The sequence below is a fragment of the Falco punctatus genome, assembly GCF_963210335.1.
Source record: "Falco punctatus genome assembly, chromosome: 4".
In the NCBI taxonomy this organism is placed as follows: Eukaryota; Metazoa; Chordata; class Aves; order Falconiformes; family Falconidae; genus Falco; species Falco punctatus.
This window is the reverse complement of record NC_137583.1, coordinates 61,796,018-61,816,471: the sequence shown is the minus strand read 5'-3', so window position 1 is coordinate 61,816,471 and position 20,454 is coordinate 61,796,018. Positions and strand designations below refer to the sequence as shown.

The window sequence follows — 20,454 nt, the reverse complement described above, 5'->3', positions numbered from 1 at the left end:
ATTATATTTTTATTTTAATATTGTATTTTTATTAAATTCTGTTTTTCTCTGCACCCTTAAAAAATGTGTAGAAGTGCCTGATATGAAAAAAGTGAATTTTCCGGAAGATGTAATCCATCTCTTTATCTCAGTTTGCCTTTATTCTCTTCTAAGTAAGTACTACAAGGTTTTAGAAACGGCTACTCTGTTGTTGAAGTTAATTTTGCAAAGGGAAAGAACTGGGGTTCTTTATTCCACTTTTATTTGCATTTGCTCGTTTCGGTGCTTGTAAAGCACTGAACTCATTTGCTAGGCCCAGTTCTGATTTACATTGTTTGTGCAGTTTAAGGTTTTCTGATATATTCTTCTAGTATGAATATTTGGATATTATGGAATGTACTCTGACACATGTATCATGAGAATGTAAGACCACAAACTTTAAGCAATCATATCTGCGAATACTATACTCTCTTACGGGAATGTACTAGCCCACAGAATAAACAAAATGGTAAGTCCCTTGGGATGAAAATGATCGCCAGTACTTTACTAATGATCAGTTATATTTCTGGTTAAATGAATAAAGAGGTGTGGGGTGTTCTTTTATATTAAGGGTGGCTTCTGGTCAATAGCAAAATTCCTTTGGACAAAGAATCAAGGCTTAAATGTTAGAGCGTTTTGACCTTCAGTATTGAATTACCCTCTCACCCCTAGAGGTCCTTCCAAACCAAGGTTAAAAGATCCACTGAGTAACTGTCAATTTTGCCTAGGAAGCTTCAGTGCTATGTCTATTCTCTAAACAGAAGAATTCTGTCTCCTGAACTTAGTAAAAATAACATGACACTAACTTTAAAGGAAACATTAGCAGAAAAAGGTGTCTGTTCTAAGAAAATGTAAGAATAGATGTTTCAAAAAAGTGTATTGAAGATAACACTAGTTACATGAACTTGTACTAATCAAATTTATTGTTATATCTGTGGGGTTTTGTACCCTTTTAAAAGCTGTTAAGTAGCCACAAAAAAGGAGGAAACATTTTAGGATTAGATCTTTTAGTCTAGAAAGCAGTTACAGATTCTGTAAACGTTTCCATAAAATTGTTCTGAAAACCATAAGCCACTGATTTTTGCTGTGCCTAACCACCTATTGAGTTCAGTTTAGTGGTTTTAATTAGCATATTGTCCTCAAAACTTTAAAAGTAAATTGTTGGATTTCAGTTTTGGAATCAGTAATGCTCAAGTAATCATGTGAATATTTCGCAGAGGCCAGCTGTTCTTACTACTGTTGCAAATGTACTATTTTTGTTAGACTTGCAGAAAATTTCATGTCATTTCAATTTCATATGCATGGCTGTATTTATTCTGTGCTAAAATCTTTTAAAAATTCAAGTATAATTTCGTTTTAATTTCTGTTTTGGTCAATCTCTACCTTCTTTGCACTCATTCTTGCCGATCTTGCACATTTTATATTAAGTTCAGAGGTTAAAGCTAAAATTTAATTGAGATCTGACTAATTGTGGTTCACACAGAATAGTAAATAAAAAAATATGCCAATCTTACATAAAAGACATTGATTTTTATGTCCTATCAGATTTGATATTGCTTTGTCTGCTTATTTTGCAGCAATACAATATAAAGAACTTGTTTCTAAATGGTACTATGTAAAATACAGAGTAGTGACAAATATTTATTAGGTGTAACTACCACAACACAATGCAGAGTTTAATTCTTTGTCTTTACGAGGGTCATGTATATTTAATAAACACATAATTTCAGAACACAATTTGCCAATTGTTTTGCTGCGTAAGTAGTATTTATAGAGTTCTTACAGGCAAATTAAGACACTTCTATTTACACTCATACAGGAAATTTAAGTAGCAGTATGATTGCATCCTCTTTGATGCTGAGACTGATAAAGTGCCTCATACTAACCATTTTTGCTTGTTTTTGAAAATCGTAACTCCTAAACTTAAATAGTTGTAATTTTCAATGTAATGGATCAAAATGTAGTAGCATTTACTTAGCTTTGCAACAGTTTGGAAAGCAGGGTAAATTTTTGATCAGTCAAAAATAGTAAAACATTTCAGATTTCTGACCATTATAATACTAGATGAGTACAATGGTCTGAAAGAAGGAAATGTGTTTATTAGCTACACTTTCAAATGTAGAATAGAGAATAATTAAAAATCTCTGTCGTATGATAAAGCAATTGTAATTGTGTATTTATTTCTTATTTGCTTGTACTCAGTTTGAACAAAATGACCATGGTCAGTATTAAGGTAATGTCAAAATACTCTTAGCTGATTAGCTTCAGTCGTGACTTATACCTCCATGTAGCTGTTTTGTGTTCATCCATTTGGCAAACGAATGACTGACAGATAGTCTCAGTCCTGCTGACACTGACAGCTATTGTGATGGACTAGAAGTACACAGAATTATTGTTTTGATTTTACTCTGACTATTTGTTGTAGGGGTCATGTGTGTGTATGGAATGCCAGAAACATTATTTTAAATAATGTGTTTTTTTCTGGAGGAAGACAACATCTTCTGTTCTCCCCAGTGGGTAGAAGTGACGGGAGTCATTACACATGCAGCCTGCCTGACAGTTACTGTCAAGCTCAGAGTACATAGCTAGAGGCTAAATTAGAGGTGCAGTTACATCCAGTCTGGCTGGACAACTGATGCTTTGTTTGGAAGTTCATGTGGGATTTCACCTTTTTTTCCTTCGTTTAAGAATTCTGAAATCAGATACAAGTAAGACAGGCTCCAGTTTCAAAAGAGTCAGTCAATGGAGTTTTTCTCAAATCAAATCTAGACAGATTTTTCAAGATGGCACAGAATGATAAAAAATGGAACAAGTCCAGCTTTTTTGTTGGGTGTGTTTCAGCCAGCCCAACACTGAACCACAGCTACTTTCTGTATGGCAAAGTACAAAACGCTGTCTTATTATATAGTCTAATGGCTGAAAAATATTCAAAGTAAGATTTTCAATTCTGTAATATCAACACCTGCCATGCTAGTTTGTTTATAGATGGCAACAGTTTTGGTAAGTTTATGCAGTTTAATGCAATTTATGTATCTACATCCACAGTTGGAGTTATTAGACAATAGTCTAGCTCCCAACTTGAATAATGGGGTTTATGATGCCTTCAAAAATTGACAAGGTGAAGGACCTTTCAACTTCCAATGCTATGAACATAGTTAACATAACTGGTATAGTTCCATCTGCTTCAAAAGGTGACACATGCATTATATGTAGAGGGCATGACTCTTGGGAGAATGTAAATATGATAGCTCCTGTATTTCTTGCCAGTGCTATAGAATTGGCCATTAGATGCTTTCTAAGCACTGAGATTATCTGAGTTGCAAGTTGTTAATATCTGAAGCACAAGAGAACTTGAGTAAAGGATATCTCTAGTGGGAATCCTTTATTGCTTTCAGGGGATTTCTGCACCGTTCACTATTTCCTTTAGCAGATGCTTTTACTACCGACTTTGTAAATTCACTCCTTACACATAAAAATAATCTCAGAAATGCTGTTAGATAGATTTGTGTTGACTTTTGTGACTGCCTGCAAATCCAGTTAATCTGCTTCCCTTCTTTTTGAATATTTAGGAATATTTTTTTAAAAGCACATCACTTTTTTTTTCTCCATACCTTGTTCCTTTTGTCTATTTGATGCCTTTGCAAACTGACAGCCTCCAAAGTTGGTTAACTTGGCAGCATGATGGCAGATATAGTCTAGCCAGGCCAGTCCAAGAGCAGGAATTGAAAGGAACAATTTGTCCACTTAACTGTGACCACCAAGGGATTATGGAATGAGATATAAACTCTCCAGTAAATTGTGGAGGCATTATTACAGACAGGTCAGTCAAGAACTTTGTGCAGTATACCTTATTGGTAAAACCAGCAGAGAGTATTTTATTCCTAAAGGAAGGAGGCCATTAGGCAAAAAAACAACTTTCAATTATACCATTCTCTCTCCCTCTTCCTATTTGAGTTTAGATTTGCGTCTCAGGAAAGAGATGGTACAAGTCAAAAAGACAAGTTATACAGTGAGGTATTAAGAGGAGACATAGCTCTAAGACATTGATTGTAAGATAAAAAATGTGTTAGAGAAGGGCTTTTAACTCATAATTTTTTTATCAAGCTTTTCCTCAAGCAAATGCAACATAGAGATGCTATTAAGAAGCAAGAAATTTGAAATAGACATCTTGGTTTTCTTTAACATGCTATAAAATCATTCTGCAGTACTGTCTTTGCAAGATACCTTTTAAGAGAAAAGCAAAGGATATTTTGAACAAAAATAACATCTGCAGTTTACAGCAGCTAGATTTGGAACTGCACTCACGATGTGCTCTGTGCTTATTTTGGATCTGTTGGGAATGATAACTGCTTTTAACCACTGTCTCACTTAGAATGAATGTATATTGCATCAGAAGCAATGAATTAAAAAGACTAAAGCTCAAACTCTGGTTACCCAAAAACGTTAATCAATTTAACTATGTAGTTTTGAAGTAAGCTGAATTGATGAGCATAGTATTTAATTCTTGTTAAGTAAGTTTACTTGAATTACATTAATTTCTAACTGATGTATAAAATGTACATACATCTGTGTACATGTATATATTAAAGCCCCTGTCTATTGTGAGAATGATGCAATGCAAGATTAAAATCCACAATTTTATATATTTCTGTGGAAAATAGTACTTGAAGCACAGCTTAATCAGGGACTTCTGACAGCTGATCTTTTAGTAAATATCCCTTTAAAAATGCCTCCTCCCTCACTTCCCTGTAATTTCTCTGTACCAAGCACTGCTGGGTTCTTCCTCATGAGTCTTTAGCAACATGGGGATATGTGTTCATTGCGTTACACACTGGCATCACTAGGACTGTGTGCAGTTACCAGTAAAAGCATCATGGCTGCTAAGGTATGGAGACATTACAAAGACGAGATTTTTTAACAGTACGCAAAAAATACATACTCTTGTGTGACTAGAATTACAATTCCAATGAACTTCATCTGACTAGATTGTAGTGTACTCATCAGCATTTAATCCAGACAGCCTATGCCTTCTCTGCAATGACTAATTCTGTTGAGTTGCCTACCTTTCAGAAAGATTACAGCCCACTGTTAGATGTATTAAGCTAAACGAGTTTTACTTTATTAATTTAACCTAGTCATCAGTAGTTATTTGAAAGAGTTTAAAATAATGTTACATTTTTATTCATTATATTATTACTGAGAAAACAGATTTGTGGTTTCAGAAATCCCTTGAGAGTTAGACCTCAGATGGAAAAATGACAAATAAAAGCAAAACCAAATGCCAGACTCCAAATGTTGGCCTTCAAAACAAGATGAAAAAAAGAATAAAGACAAAAATCTTAATGGACGTAAAACCAAAGCTTTGTAATGCTTTTACTGCCTGATGGAAAGCTGACCAAATCAGTGGAGAAACTCCTGGGACAGAGTCATGTTGTCTAACTTTAGACATCTGGCATCTGCATCTACACTAGTTTCTCTAGGTTCTGTTTGTATTTAATGAAGAAAAAGTAGGTGGTTTTACTTCACTATCCTTCTAAATTATTTTAGATGCCTGTCTTGGGATGACATGAATAGCACTCTGCTGCTTCACTGGTTGTAAGGAGATTCTTGATACCTACCTCAGATGGAGTCATCCCTGCAAAATCCAGTGGCTATTAGTGCATCTGCTTATTTACTGTACTGTCCTGCACTTTATTCTAACTTGCTTTGAGGAAGTAAACAGGAACTCTGCATTCCTGGGCACGGAAAACATTTAAAGGAAGGCAAAACTGCTTATCCTAAAATCAACTTTATAGAGATCTCAAAAAAAATTATTCCACAAAAAATGGAAAAATACTCAATTGAATTACATAAACGAGATAAATTTCAGTGTTGTTCTCAGTGTAATGGATTCCAAGAAAAGGAGAAGGAAAAGATATATTGAGTTCAAATTGTTCTTGACGTGAAGCAATGCAGAACATATAAGCAGAATCAAGGCTTTCCCATGGGAACATTGGTCTGACTGCAGTTTCCCAATAATGACTGCTGGTCCAGAATCATTCTTATAAACATTTTAGTGCATGCCATCTAAAGACTATAGTGACTGTGGGTTGTTAGAATCTGTAAATCAGTTGATTCTGTGTTCTTAATTTATGAAAGTACAATAGGTGCTGTCTAGGATAGGAATGGGAGGAGGAGAAGAAAGTAGCAGTATAATTCATTCTGAAATGAAGATGGGCAAAAATACGGAAAAAGCAGACAAAGGCAATGCAGACTAAACATAGATATAAATTTTATATACTTGGCACCGAACAATTTACAATTTCCTAAAAAACTTCCAAGACAAAACAAAAATTAAGGAGAATATACAGTCTCTCTCTAGATCTGGTATGCCTGGGCCTTTTAAAGTAGCATTAACATAAAAATGCAATGCATATATAACAGAATTATGTGATAACTTAAGCATTGACTGTTTTATAAGCAGCAAACTTGTTCAACTGCAAATAATCGCATCAGAAGAAGTGATCAGAAAACAAAAAAATTGTTCTTACCCATTCAGAGTAGAAGCCGAATGTGAAACCTTTCACATTATGCATCAGGGGTTCTTATCTGGTGGGCACTGACTTGGCTGTGCGCAGAACATCAGAGCAGGTGCTGGAAAAAATTTCTTGGGTCTTTCAGTCATGTCTGTGCCAACACAGCCACATCAAATTCTCTCCAGTCGTTTGCATTTACATACTTACCATGTATTTTAAAACCTGGAAGGCTGAAATTCAACTTGCAAATCAAAATTCCTAAAGGTAGATATTTATGTAGGTGTCTAATCATGAGTGTGTGGAAACAGGGTTTGATGTGAATGTCTAAACATAGGTATCTAGTGCCATTGGACTCGCCACTGCCATTCTGGCAAAGAGGTCTTCTGACACATCTGCCATGCAGATGTCTCAGATCCCCCAGAGCATCTCACGTAATAGTAGATGACTACATTTAGGCAAGTAGGTAGTTTATTATGTTGGTGGAACTTCCATTGACCAAAAGGTGATGTATGATTCTCTGTTTGGTTTTCCTTTATGTATTTGAAAGAAGAGAATGAATGACAATGAGTTGAGGTATTCCTACGCTGACAAGCAGAACGCACACTTTTGACTGTGATTTAAGACATTAAATGTAAAGGTGCTAATGCAGCTTAACTGAATCACGATATATGAGAGTAAGATGTGTAGTATGTTTGTGTCTGTGGATGTTGTACAGCCTGGATTAGTCACTTAGAATGGTAAGGACATATACCCTTTATATATGAGACCCTAGTATAGTCTTTAAAATCCACTCCCTGTAGTAGATACAGAAAGCCTTTGGGTGAATCAGTAATAAAGAATGTTATGACTAATTTTTGAGAAACTAAGGTTATATTCAGTGTCAGATAGAAGCCAAGGCCTTGAGTAATGAGTTCTCAAAAATGTCAAATGTGTTCAGGAGCAACTACTTTCTATTGTTGAAAGGAAACTTGCAAGTTGAAATTATTTCTTATAGTTGCTCGACTGATCTCTCATGTAAATATGGGCTAAGTAGCTACTAGCAACAGAATTATATAATCAGAATTGCTAACAACTTTATTGCAACCTAAATGTATTTTATTAATTCAAATATTTTTAAAGATCTGTGCATTAAAATTACAGTGTTTCTAGTACTGTCAGCTTCCTAATAATTCCTGTGTATCTTGTGTGCATAGTTCTCTATGAGATCTGCAGGAAAATGGTTTCAAGGTTGTCGTGGGCTGACTCTGGCCAGCAGCTCAGCCTCACACAGCCCTTCACTCGCTCCCTCACAGTGGGATGGGTGAGAGAAATGGAAGGGCAAAAGTGAAAAAACTCCCAGGTTCAGATAAAGACAGTTGAATAGGTAAAGCCAAAACTGTGTGTGCATGCAAAAGAAAATCAGGAATTCATTCACTGCTTCCCTTCGGCAGGCAGGTGTTTTAGCTATTTTCAGGAAAGCGGGACTTCATCACACATAATGGTGACTGGGCAAGACAAATGCTGTAACTCCCAACATCCCTTTCCTCCTCCGTTCTCCAGCTTTTATTGCTGAGCACGTGTCATATGGTGTGGGTTCAGCTGTCCTGGCTGTGTCCCCTTCCAGCCTCTTTTGCACCCCCAGCCTCCTCACTGGTGGGGCAGCAGGAGAAGCAGACAAGACAGCACTGTTCAGCAATTGCTAAAACATCAGCGTGTTATCAACACTTTTGGTGACAAATCCAAAACAGCACCCTATGAGCTGCTATGAAGGAAATCGACTCTAACCCAGCCAAAATGAGGACAAATGTCAGCAGTGAGAGAGTCAGAACAAGGGCATTTTTTAATGAAGTGAGGAGGTGATGGGGGGAAGTTTAAAGTCTAGCCAGAGGGAACTAATTTTAAGTCTGGAGTATAGAGACCATGGTGCTTAGAGAAGAATATACAGCTGGGTCAGTTTAGCCATCAATGTAACAGCAAATGCGTGAGTTGGTGTGTGTCAGTCTCACACACTTCTTGCCTCAGAGTTACTTCTGCTCCTTAGGCAAACCCAAGACTCTCTTTGGAGCAGGTTTTATAGTCAACTCATAGCACACGCCAGCTTCTCAGGAGCAGAAAGGAACCTTACAGCTGCTGTAAGATTTTCTAGCACAATGAGAAACTTCAATAGAAGGGAAGAAGTAATTTCTGCTGGGCACTGGGAAAGTCCAGGACACAATTTACATTAGAAGTTCTGCTTTGTTTTCCTTTTGAAGGCTATTAAAAAATAAATTACAGGAGGCCAGTGGTTACTTTAACATATCAAGATTTGTTGAGCTACTTGGTAGTTCCCAGAATAAGAAGATGAGAATGGTGCAAAGTTGTCCCTGAGTGCATTCTTACCAGGTGTTGTGTGCATGGCTTTAGGATACCTGGGGAGACCCCTGTCTCTGCTCTGCAGTAATGCAATGTTGAACATCACTGTTAACTATTAAATCAATTTTTTCCATGAAAGTGAACAAGAAATCTTCCACTCTGTATTTAAACGGCACAGATTTATTGCCATTGCAACTTCTTTTGCAAATGACATTTACCTCCCTGAAATTTGTAATATTTATGTGGTGGGTGTTAAGAAATTTTGATTTAGAGACCATTCAGGCTTCTATTTGTACACTCAGTGTAAACGTACTTCGCAGAAATGGGCTCTGCTAATGCCAACAAGAAGATAACAAATAAAACATATTGTGGAATTGCTGTGCATCGCTGTCATGGTTTAACCCCAGCTGGCAACTAAGTACCACATAGCGCTCGCTCACTGCCCCCCACCCCCAGTGGGATGTGGAGGAGATTAGGAAAAAGGTAAAACTTGTGGGTTCACTTAGGAACAAATTAATAATTGAAATAAAATATTTTAATAATAATAATAGCAACAACAATTTTAACAACAATTTTAATGCAAAAGAGAGAGAGGGGCAGAGAAACAAAACCCAAGGAAAAAACCAAGTGATGCACAATACAGTTGCTCACCACCCACTGACCAATGCCCAGCCAGTCCCCCAGCAGTGGTCAGAGGTTCCCAGTCAATTCCCCCCCAGTTTATATACCGAGCATGGCGTTCTATGGTATGGAACATCCCTTTGGCTAGCTGACCTGAACTAGCCAAAGGGATGTTCAGTAACATAGAACCAGTAGAGCACGGGAAACTGAGAAGTCCTTGATTCAGAGTAAGCACTACTTGGTGACAACTAAAACATCTGTGTGTTATCAACATTATTTTCACACCAAATCCAAAACACGGCACTGCACCAGCTACTAGGAAGAAAATTAACTCTATCCCAGCTGAAAACAGGTCAGTCATTTCTCAGCTTTACACTATATTTGCAACTCCCGATGGGCAAAAAGTCAGGAAATAAAATTCCCTTTCTTCCAGAATACTGTTGATGGGGACATGAGGCTGCCAAATTGTTAACTCATTTATCGGAGTATCCTTTTTTCCATTATTTTGCAGAGCAGATCAGGTTGAATAAATGAAGTGGGATACCTGAAGTATTTACAGTGTTGGTGCCATGGGCTGTTGTAATGGCTGCTGAGAAACTGTTTACCACTCTGTTCCCAGAAAATTGCCTGGAGACTGGCTGATGTTCCTTTTGCTGTGACAGAAGCCAAATTAAAGAAGCGTAGGGGTGGTCTGTGGTGTTTATCTGTAGGCATAGTTTTCAGAGCTGTCCAAAAATGAGCTGAACTGCAGTATAATTCTGCCATTCTAGCAGGGAATTGAAGGGCAGTTCTTCAGAACTGATTTTGTGTGAAATTATGTTAATTTAGAAAAAAATATTTTTAACATTGTATTTGAAAACCATTTTAGAAACATTGTTCAAGAAACATTGTGCTACTTTAGAGTCCTATTTGACAAACACAGGATTCATGTGGAAAACTAGGATGTTTTGGGGGCATCCATCTAAGTGCAGGCATTTGTACACTCTAGGTAGCTACACTTCAATTAGTCACTGCGGGGCCTCTTCATTGCCTGTAGAAATAAATTCAGTGAAGTCCATGTTCAGTGCTTACATAGGTACAAGAAGTACTTTCTCGAAGGCCCTGTGAAGACACCCTACATTGCCTTAGATATTTATATTTGCAGTGTAGACACCTCATGGTAGGTGAAACAGAGCCTATAATCTATGCTCACAGAGTCCTTAAGACTGCAGTGGAGCTCTGCAAATATACAGCAGACTCTTTATAGAGAACAATAAAGTAATACTTTAGGTTTTACCATTTTAACCAGCCAGGGACACCAATAAAAAAAACAACAAACAAACCCACACACAATTCCCCGCCCCCCCCCCCCCCCCCAAAAAAAAAAAAAAAGCCAAAACAAAACAACCAAAAGAAACAAAGGCAATATTTATTCAGGATTTTAACTAAGGAACTTTATTATGGTCATTCTAATGGCACTGGAAACTTCATTGAGTCCTTATTTTCTTTCTTTATCTCTACAGTCAGTGAATATTATATAAAACAAACAAAACATTAAAATGTCAGGACTGTTGTGAAAAAAAACATCACAGCTTACTTCCGTAATTAAAAAAAGAGATTTGTTTCCTGTGGCACCTCATGTACCACTTGTAGCTCCTAACAAGCATGACTGTTGCTATGAATAAATTTGAGATCGATTGCAATTATGTTTCCCTTATTCTTGTCCTTAACCATATCTATGATAGTGCAGTTGCAAGATTCTTAATTTCATTTCACATTTCATTTAGTCTTTTCCATATCTGTGTAATATTTGCTAAGTGGATGTTCAGCTGATTTCATCATGAATTGGGATTGCTAAAGTTACCTCTTTACTTGTCCTTTTACATGTTATAAAATAAATATAATTTGCTTTTCCTTTTGCTATCTTCGTTTATTTAAAGAGTGATATAACCATATGCACTGAATATTGAAATTGTCCGTTATGCATAGCATATTCTACACTGCTATTAAAAACTTTAATTTCATACCATAGTACAAAACTTTAGTTTTAATATTTTATCTAGCTTGAGTGGAAAATAATGTCAGTCTAATGACTTTGTTGTAGGCATAAATGAAGAAGCAGCTTAATTTTGAGAATATTTAGCATTAATTTTCTTGATGTTGTCATTCAGAATAGGAGTAGATTTACAGATAGCTGCAGTGAATCAGTGGCCTGTGCACTTCGGTCTGCTTTTCTTCTGTTGAAGAATTTCCTTTCCAAGTTTTAGCAAATAACTTTACTAAAGGAAAAAAAAAGGGTTGTTTGGGTCACAATTTAGTAAAGTATTTGAACATTTATATTAGGAAACTAATGAGATATAAACAGGTCTTTAAAATTAAACTCATATATAAATGCATTATAAAGTACAGTAGAGCAGAAGGAACTGAGACAGATTCTCTCTTTCAGAGATAATCCATTGTTTCAGTGTGACTCATTCTTCAGTTTGATTGCATTTATTGAAGCTGATGAATCTGATGCTTTCTTTGACCTCATTGGCATGGGATAATCAGCTGAAATTGTACCAGCTTGTGTGTCTAAAGTTTTGAGTTCCTGAGGCTGAATTTTCTATTGAGGTCCATTGGCTTGAGATGTTGCATTGCAAAAATATGTTGGAATAAAGATAAAATATTCTCATCATGTACTGTAGAGCAAAGAGTGAAAATAATACTATTTATTTAGCCTTCAGAGCTACTTAATGGAAAACTATGTAATTTCACAGTGAATTTTATATATCAGTAAGTGGTTTCTGCATGTATATTTTTCTGTGCAGGTCAACTTCTATGTAAGGGTGAAGGCAATTTATACCCTTGGACACAGCGTATCTCTGATTGCTCTTACAACAGGAAGTATAATTCTTTGCCTTTTCAGGTAGGTGTTTTTCATGAGTAAATATGAACAGTGATAAGACGGTTTTTACTTGTCTGATTGCTGAGGTATTTAGAAAATGCATCTATTTTACGCTTTTCTCAATTAAACAGCTGACAATAATATAATGCTAACTTGATTTTTGCTAGTACCATATTAAAAAATTTCAAAGCACTTAACAAATTTACAGACATTACAGCCCCTGTAAGAAAGAACAGTCATTTAGGAATGGATTATATAAAGCATTTTCTATTTGATTATTAAAATTGACACCTTGAATTGCTCTTGAAAATCAGTAGGATGCTGGTCTCAACACTGGACAAGTGGGCAGCCATATTTTGCAGAAGCTTCTGAGTGGTTTCCAGGGGTACTATTATCAAAGGTAATCATTAATTTTTCCAAGTGGGGTTGTAAAGGTATGGATCATTACGCTGAAGGATAGTGCTGTGAGTGCAATGGTTTTGTTAGGCAGTATTAGGAAAGGCAGTACTGCCTGTTAGTTTTGCCTAACTTCTGGGAGTTTTCTGAGACTGAAAGCAATCTCCAGCTAGTAAAAGAAATTGCAAAATGGTATGATCAGTATCATAGATTTTCTCAGTCTCTCCACCTTCATGCTTCTTCCTGTCTAATAGAACAAACTTTATATTCTCCATTATAAACTTCACACAACTTCTCCGTTCCGCTCTGCACCAAGAAAAAAAAGAAAATGCATCTCTCAGATTTGGTAGAAAAGTACACGTAATATGTAGAGGACAGCATGTTGTTTGGCAGAGCCTTATTCCTCTGATGAAATATTCCTATGGAGAGTTCTGTAAGCCTTTCAGTCTGTCATCAAATTTTATCAGTATTTAAATATTCAGATACTATTAAGAGCAGATACATAGGCCATAATTATATTTTGTAATGTGTTTGAAAAAAATTGAGACTGTCGTGACTGAACTCCAGCTGGTAACTAAATGCCATGCAGCCGCTCGCTCACTCCCCCTGCCCCTGGTGGGATGTGGAGGAGAATTGGAAAAAGGTAAAACTTGTGGGTTGAGATAAAAACAAATCAATAATGCAATAAATTAAAATATAATAATATCAACAGAAATAATTGTAATGAAGAGGAAGATAACAAAAAGAGAGAGATAAAGCTCAAGAAACCCAAGTGCTGCAGAGTATAATTGCTCACCACCTACTGACCAATGCCCAGCCAGTCCCCCAGCAGTGGTCAGAGGCTCCCAGCCAACTCCCCCCCAGGTTATATACCGGGCATGGCGTTCTATGCTATGGAACATCCCTTTGGCTAGTTCAGGCCAGCTGTCCTGGCTCTGCTCCCTCCTGGGTTCTTGTGAACCTGCTCCCTGGCAGAGCATGGGAAAGTGAAAAGTCCTTGATTTAGAGTAAGTACTACTTGGTGACAAATAAAACAATGTGTTATCAGCGTTATTCTCATACTAAATCCAAAACACAGCACTGCACCAGCTACTAGGAAGAAAATTAACTCTGTCCCAGCTGAAAACAGGACAGTCACTCATGGTTATCTTCTTCTTACTAGGAGATGCCTCAGGCAGATTGTGCATTTTCAAAACTGCTAAAATTAACAATGCATGTAAGACAGTGTGTTACAGCCATTTGAATGTTGTCCATCACCAGAAGTCAGTTATAACAAACAGACCAAGAATTTCAGAGGTGTGCTCCAAACCTTATATATTCAAGTTGAGAGCTCCCCAATCTCTCTGTTGAGTCAGTGGAAAACCCAGACTTTTTTTCAGGGGGGGAACACAGGGTCTTCTAAGTCTCCCCCTAAAGAAGCGTGTTTCTCTGCTATCTACAGGGAGTGTAGGGACCTCCTAACATAGTGAGTTGAGTTAGGAACCCAAACAAGTTGTAAAAATAACCTGTTCAGTATATAGTTTCCCAAGCATGTCACAAGCAGCCAATTATCATGGAAGGCTTTAGCTGAAGCAGTTGTAAATTATCAATAATAGAAGAGAATGCTGATGGCTATGCATGTATGTCTGTCTCAGGCATGTTGTAAGGCATCCCATACATTATGGTCATTTTTAAGGACGGAGTTTGGAAAATAAGAATATTTCTGTAAGTTTTAACTTTTCACTACTTAGCTGGTAGCACCTTCTATCCAAGAAACATACTTTCTCTAAAAGGTCTCAGAGTTTGTTATAGGTAAAGTCAATATACTGTTTATTAAACCAGTCGCTCACCCCTGAAACACATTCACCTTTGAACGTAACCAGCAAACCTTCACCTTGCTGTGTTTAAAAAGGAGAGCAAAGAACAACTCTTCTAAGCGAAACTATCTAAAGGAGATTTGGTAGTTAAGTACTGAGTTAAAAATTGGGAGTTACTAACACAGTAGGGTTGTCAAAATCCTGACTTCATCCAGCAGGATTGGAATTTGAACTCTGGATATTAGTAACACAAGAGATTATTAAAATTGTGCATTGCTGGATTTATAAATGTATGTTTCAAATTATACTGTGTTTAATCCTGAATTTGTGCAGTACTTTTAATGAAAGAAAAAATGGAATAATGTGGATTTTAATTTAATTATGGGTGATGTGTTCATGACAAGGAAGTGGACATTCTTTTTTACATATTACAACTTGACTTCTGCAGTCCATTTTATATTATTATGTACTGTCTAGCAGAACAGATAGATCGTCAGTGCTTTGCAGTTGTTCACAGCATCAGCTGTAAGCACATGAAAGGCAGAACCATTCAGTGGGGAAAGGAGGGTTTTTTCTGAAACCTTCCGTGCAGTTGCAATATTGTTTTGCATTTCTTCCAAAGAACTGGACTTGGTTTGAATCTTTACAGAAACATTATAAGGGTTCCCATTTATTAGTATCTGCAAAGAACACAGAAGCATTGTAAAAGGAAAGGATTGTATATCTGGCTAATCTTTTAATCTCAAAACAAAGACATAAAACATGAATATCTGTAAATACCTTGCCAGACTAAATTGACAGCGTTTTTCAAGTCACTATATGCCACTCCCCACATAATATTCTATGTATTTATCATAATTAAAGTTAATTGGCAACTTTCTGGCGCAATGTTTTCCTGTTGGAGGTTGCCAGTTTGTCAGGCACATTCTTGCTTCTCCAAACTTAATTTATAAACAATGAAGCTAATCATTTTGATGCAGTCAAAGAAGCTGCTTGCTTTACCCTTCTTTGAATGCAAGTTTCTATTTCTTGATTTCGAATGTCTAAGTCTTAATATGTCATAAAATTTTAGAAAGGTGGAAATCAAAATTATTACAAATAAATATTATTTTTCAGATATTTTAGAAAAGGTTTATTTGTTCCAACTCAGAGTGAAAATAAATTGTAGAACAGCATATTTCCGCATAACACTGACATTCTAGATCTTACCATACTTCCTTCAGGGTTAGTCCTGTATAACAAAACCTTCCCCCAAAAATGTCGGTTTCTCTGATATGTGTTTCTTACCGAGGAGAAAAATATGAATCTTCATCATTTCTGAAAGATGGCCTCTCATGTGCATTTGCATTAACTGTCCGTAAACTTTCCTCACATGGTAGTTTTGTGTCATCAGGTAGTCATATCAAAGGAATAAGCAGCATAGTTTTTGTTTCATTGTTAAAAAACAGCATTTCTTTGTTATTCTGAAACATCATACATATCCCATATAAAAAAAATCTGGTTTGACAGCCTTATATATATCCAACATTTATTATTTCAGCTACTGTATGGGGTGAAGAACTAATCATCTAAATTAGTTACTCATGAAAAACATTTTCCTCCCATTTGCAGCTTTCATGTATCTCCGAATTCCATAGGAACACATGATGCAGTCCAACATAATACTGGTATTTCAGTTTTTCTCAGAACCTGGTTCAGCTAGGGACATGCAGAGCCACAGAAATCACTGGATTTTTGAACAGCTGCTGTCAGTTCAGCCTGGTATTCTGTCCCTTGCCAAACTGGGGGCTAGCAAGACAGATCTCTTATTTATTTCCCTACACTCATTGTAGCTGTCCTTGTTTTAGTAGTTTCAGAATGGATTATTTAGCATTCTTTGGTGCAAATCAAAATGTGAAGACTACTTGGAAGCTACCACTGCACACCACCATAACATCCTATTGCATCTTTGTTCTTTCATTGCTCGTACTTGCTACAATGCCCTGGCTTCTGGCTTATTTCCAGGTGCAGTTCAAGGTGCTGGTTTTGATCAGAAAAATCAAAAGCAGTTTGGTTTGTGAGGATTTGCTATGAAAAAATTCTGTTGAATGGGAAGGTCTTGAAGGAAATGTCTTTTAAGCAAAAAGCCCTGAACTTGCAACTTTCTTCTCCTGAGCACTCATTCACTTACTTGGAATATTTAATTTGTCATTTGTTTGTCAGGCTATCACATGCCTGCTGGACTTAAGAAGTTTTACACCTCACTGGATAGAAAGGATAGGCAATCTAATATTGTGAATGCATTTTTTAATTGTAGCTGCGTACACTCAAATCATAGGATGAAAAGCCATTATATAGCAAAATGCAGGAGTTAAATAAAAACTTAAACCAGAAAATAACGGGTGAGAGCATGTCTGCAATATATCCAGGATAATCAGTTTTATTTGCAAGAAAAACACTGGGATCAGTGCACACACAGAAGGTTATAATATTCTATGTTTATTGTAAGTTTATGTTAAAGTGTGGGAGAAATATCACTGGGATCTTTTGGGCTGTGATACTGAAAAGGAGTAAGACATACTTTGTGTATTTTGGACAGCCTATAATAATGATGAGGATGATGATGATAAAAGAAAACAGCAAAGTAGCACTGAATATGACAGAGGAAAGGATAGGCTCTTAATCAAGGTTCATATTACTAAGAAATGACCAGAAATTAATAGAAGAGCTTTCTGTCTCAAAATCTAAAATGTCTGTTTTTAAATCTCTTCTTAGAAAACTTCATTGTACTCGGAACTACATCCACCTGAACCTGTTCCTCTCTTTCATTCTAAGAGCAATCTCTGTTTTAGTCAAGGATGATATTCTCTATTCCAGCTCCAACACAGCTCACTGTCCAGAGGATCAAACCTCATGGGTAATGAACCTCCTTTGCTACCTGGTATAATACTGTTGTGTCACTAAATTTTCCTCCCTGATCCTTTTAAATATTTAACGATACCAAGCTGTCAGTGCAGACAGTTCTATAGAGAATATAATGACTAGCAAAATGGTCTTTTAGAAGTAGCCAGAGAAAGAAGGTTGCAGCACAAGTAAGAGAAGTTAATGTCATTTTGCATGTCCGTGAAGGGACGTGTCATCTGCCAAAACAAATCATGACCAGCTATACCTCAGAATAAATATGGCCACTGCATTAATCAGCTGGGAGAGTTTAAGAGAAACAGGAGTTCCAATCAACTGGGAGTGATTAAATGCAGCTCTTCTGGAAGTGTTCTAGTGGCTTTATCAGGAGTCTAGGATTTGGACAGGTATCAATGGAGGGAGAGAAATGAGTCAGGGAATTAAATATTTGCAGGAGCTATCTTTATTAACTCCTCTGTACTTTCTGGCTATGACAGGAGTGTTGTCATCTGCATTCTTGGCAAGCTAATATGTTTACTACATTTTCATACCCAGGGGTTAAAAAAATTCTCAAGTCTTGCTGTTAGAAGACTGACCGCTATATGATAATCCCTATTTTCTGCCTGCCTTGTTTCAGTCAAAAGTGCTGCAGAAGAATCCTACAATATTGCTGAAGCCCTTCTGAATTTAATTTACTTCAGTTTAAGCTTGTGAGAAAAAAAAGGAAGATATTTTTACATTGATGAAGCTGTATTGTCCCAAAGCATAAAGTTCTTAGCGGTGACTACCAAGCTGTATGCATGAATTTGTAATCTGGGATATTTCTAATGAAGACAAATAGGCTCTGAGTTAATAGACGCAAAGAAGGCAAAGTAGTTAGAAGGCAGACTGCCAGGGGTAATGAAAACTTCTTAGGTCCTTGAAAGATTAGTCAATGGACTCTCAAAATACTGCTTGATTTCTGCAATTTCTTTTATTCTCCAGTTATTCCTGCCTGAAAGCCTCATATTTTCCCATTTGAATATGTCCAGTTTTGTGGACTGTTGAGTAATCTTTGGTGCATTATACATGGGATAATCTGACGCCAGTTTAGCAGGGCTGTTTTGTATTGCATTGGCTGGATGCTGCCTTTCTGATGTAACAGCCTGTGGGCTTTGCCCCTTTTGTCACGTGTGTGATGTTCCACAGTTCTGCTGCATGCACAGGTGTTGAAAAGCACACAATTCAGAATGCAATGTAACTAGGTCCTGGATCTGAGTGACACAGAGCCACAGTTCTGGCTAACGGTTTATTGACAGATACCTTCGCTGTTCAGCATCTGGAAATACACCTGATAGAGGATTAGCTGCAGGAGGAAGGGAAAACATTTTGTTGCGGAGTTCTGGTGTGTAAATTGAGAATATAATACAGGGGAGTATTGGAATTTAAAAGGTTTAGACTTTGCTAATCTGGTTGTAAGTAGTCATAAGCATAAAAGCAAATCGCAACTTGCATTTTGAAATTTTCTGGCCATTACTGGTCTGCAGTGGATATCCCTCCAGTGGATACAAAGTCCAGAGTTAAGAGTAGTCTTATTAAATGAGATGACTGAACTACACTGTTTCTCTGGGCTTCTGTCTTTCTCACTGGACAGTTTATCTCATCTGCTTTTAAGACTTTCTCTGGTCATGCCTGTCTGTCTTCGTGGCTGCATAAGGAGCTGGTTGGCTAGTAGGTGGCTAGCATTCACCAGAAAACTTGCTTGTAGGCAGCTAAAATTAGGTGAAATGAATTCAAGCCTTTGGATTCTTATTTGGTTGTCTATGTAGACATGTACATGGGTATAAATATAGACATGTATGTTACTTGGGATGCACTGAGATACCCAAGACACCACAAGGGGCTGATGGATACAAAGAAGTGTCTCTAGGAGGTCTGTGACCTTCTGGCTTAGCAGCTGGTGACAGGTCCCTGATGGCATCTCACCTTATAATAGACACCCATGTTTAGACAGAGGAATCAGTCACTAAATTAATGAGTTCGCTGCTGAGGTATTTGGTGTACTTGGAATTTTAACAGAAACAGTGGAAGTATGAAGGGTATTTAAAACGGGGAAGGGAGGAAAGCAGGCAGAAGCTAGAAGTTTTATTTAGTGATTCTCTGCTTCCCGGGAAGTGGCCAAACATCGCCTGCTGATGGGAAGTAGAGAATAACATCTTTTGTTTTGCTTTGCTTCCACTGATGAGACTTTTGCCATTGATTCATTAAACTGCCTTTATCTTGACCCACAAGGGTTTGTTTCCATCTTTTTTTCTCCCCGGCCCTGCTCTGCTGAGGAGGGGAGTGACAGAGCCGCTTGGTGGGCACCTGGCATCCAGCCAAGGTCAACCCACCACAAGTCCATTTTGTTTAGTCTGTTACATTCACCGTATCATCACATTTCTCAGTTCAGACTCAACGGAAACATTTTTATGTTCAATTCTCACATCCCACATTCCTGCTGGGAAGTACCAAAGTAGCAGCAGCCAGCACTGTGGAACATCAGCAGCACAGACAGCTGAAAATCAGTTCTGAAGAGCAGCCCATAGACTGTAACTGGGACTTCATTTCATGATACGTGTTTACGTGTTTTGTTACTAAAGAAACGCTAAAGCATTTTCTACAGGGAAAATGTAATTTTTAAAATTCCAGTCTTTTTCTTCTAAGTCTACTTAGATTAATCATCATCTAAAGTTATATTTTTCACTCAGTTTCTCATTTAGTCTTGAGAAATTAATAAAGCAGTTTCTTTGTTAATTTTCCTGTTAGCTGGGATTTTAATGTATTTATAAACCACCTACTAGATGGTCATTTAATCTAATAGCTATGTGTTAACTATTGCAAATGTGTGCATTTATTGATAACCGTTACCTTTTACAATACTTATTTTGAATTTGAAATTATTGAAGGTTTCATAATTTCTGAGCAAATTTGCTGAGAGCCATCTAAATAATTTTTTAATAATTCCTTTTCTTCATATATATATCTACACAGTAACGTTTACAATGTCTCA

General features: G+C 37.0%; 1 protein-coding gene across 1 annotated transcript in view; it reads left to right on the top strand.

Moving 5' to 3' along the window:
- VIPR2 (vasoactive intestinal peptide receptor 2) overlaps positions 1-20,454 on the top strand; it is a 67,644-nt gene that overhangs the window by 29,797 nt on the left and 17,393 nt on the right. Inside the window, exons 5-6 of the mRNA XM_080385858.1 lie at positions 12,275-12,372; positions 17,298-17,439. Coding sequence (XP_080241984.1) covers positions 12,275-12,372; positions 17,298-17,439 — 240 coding nt within the window. The remainder of the gene's footprint in view (positions 1-12,274; positions 12,373-17,297; positions 17,440-20,454) is intronic.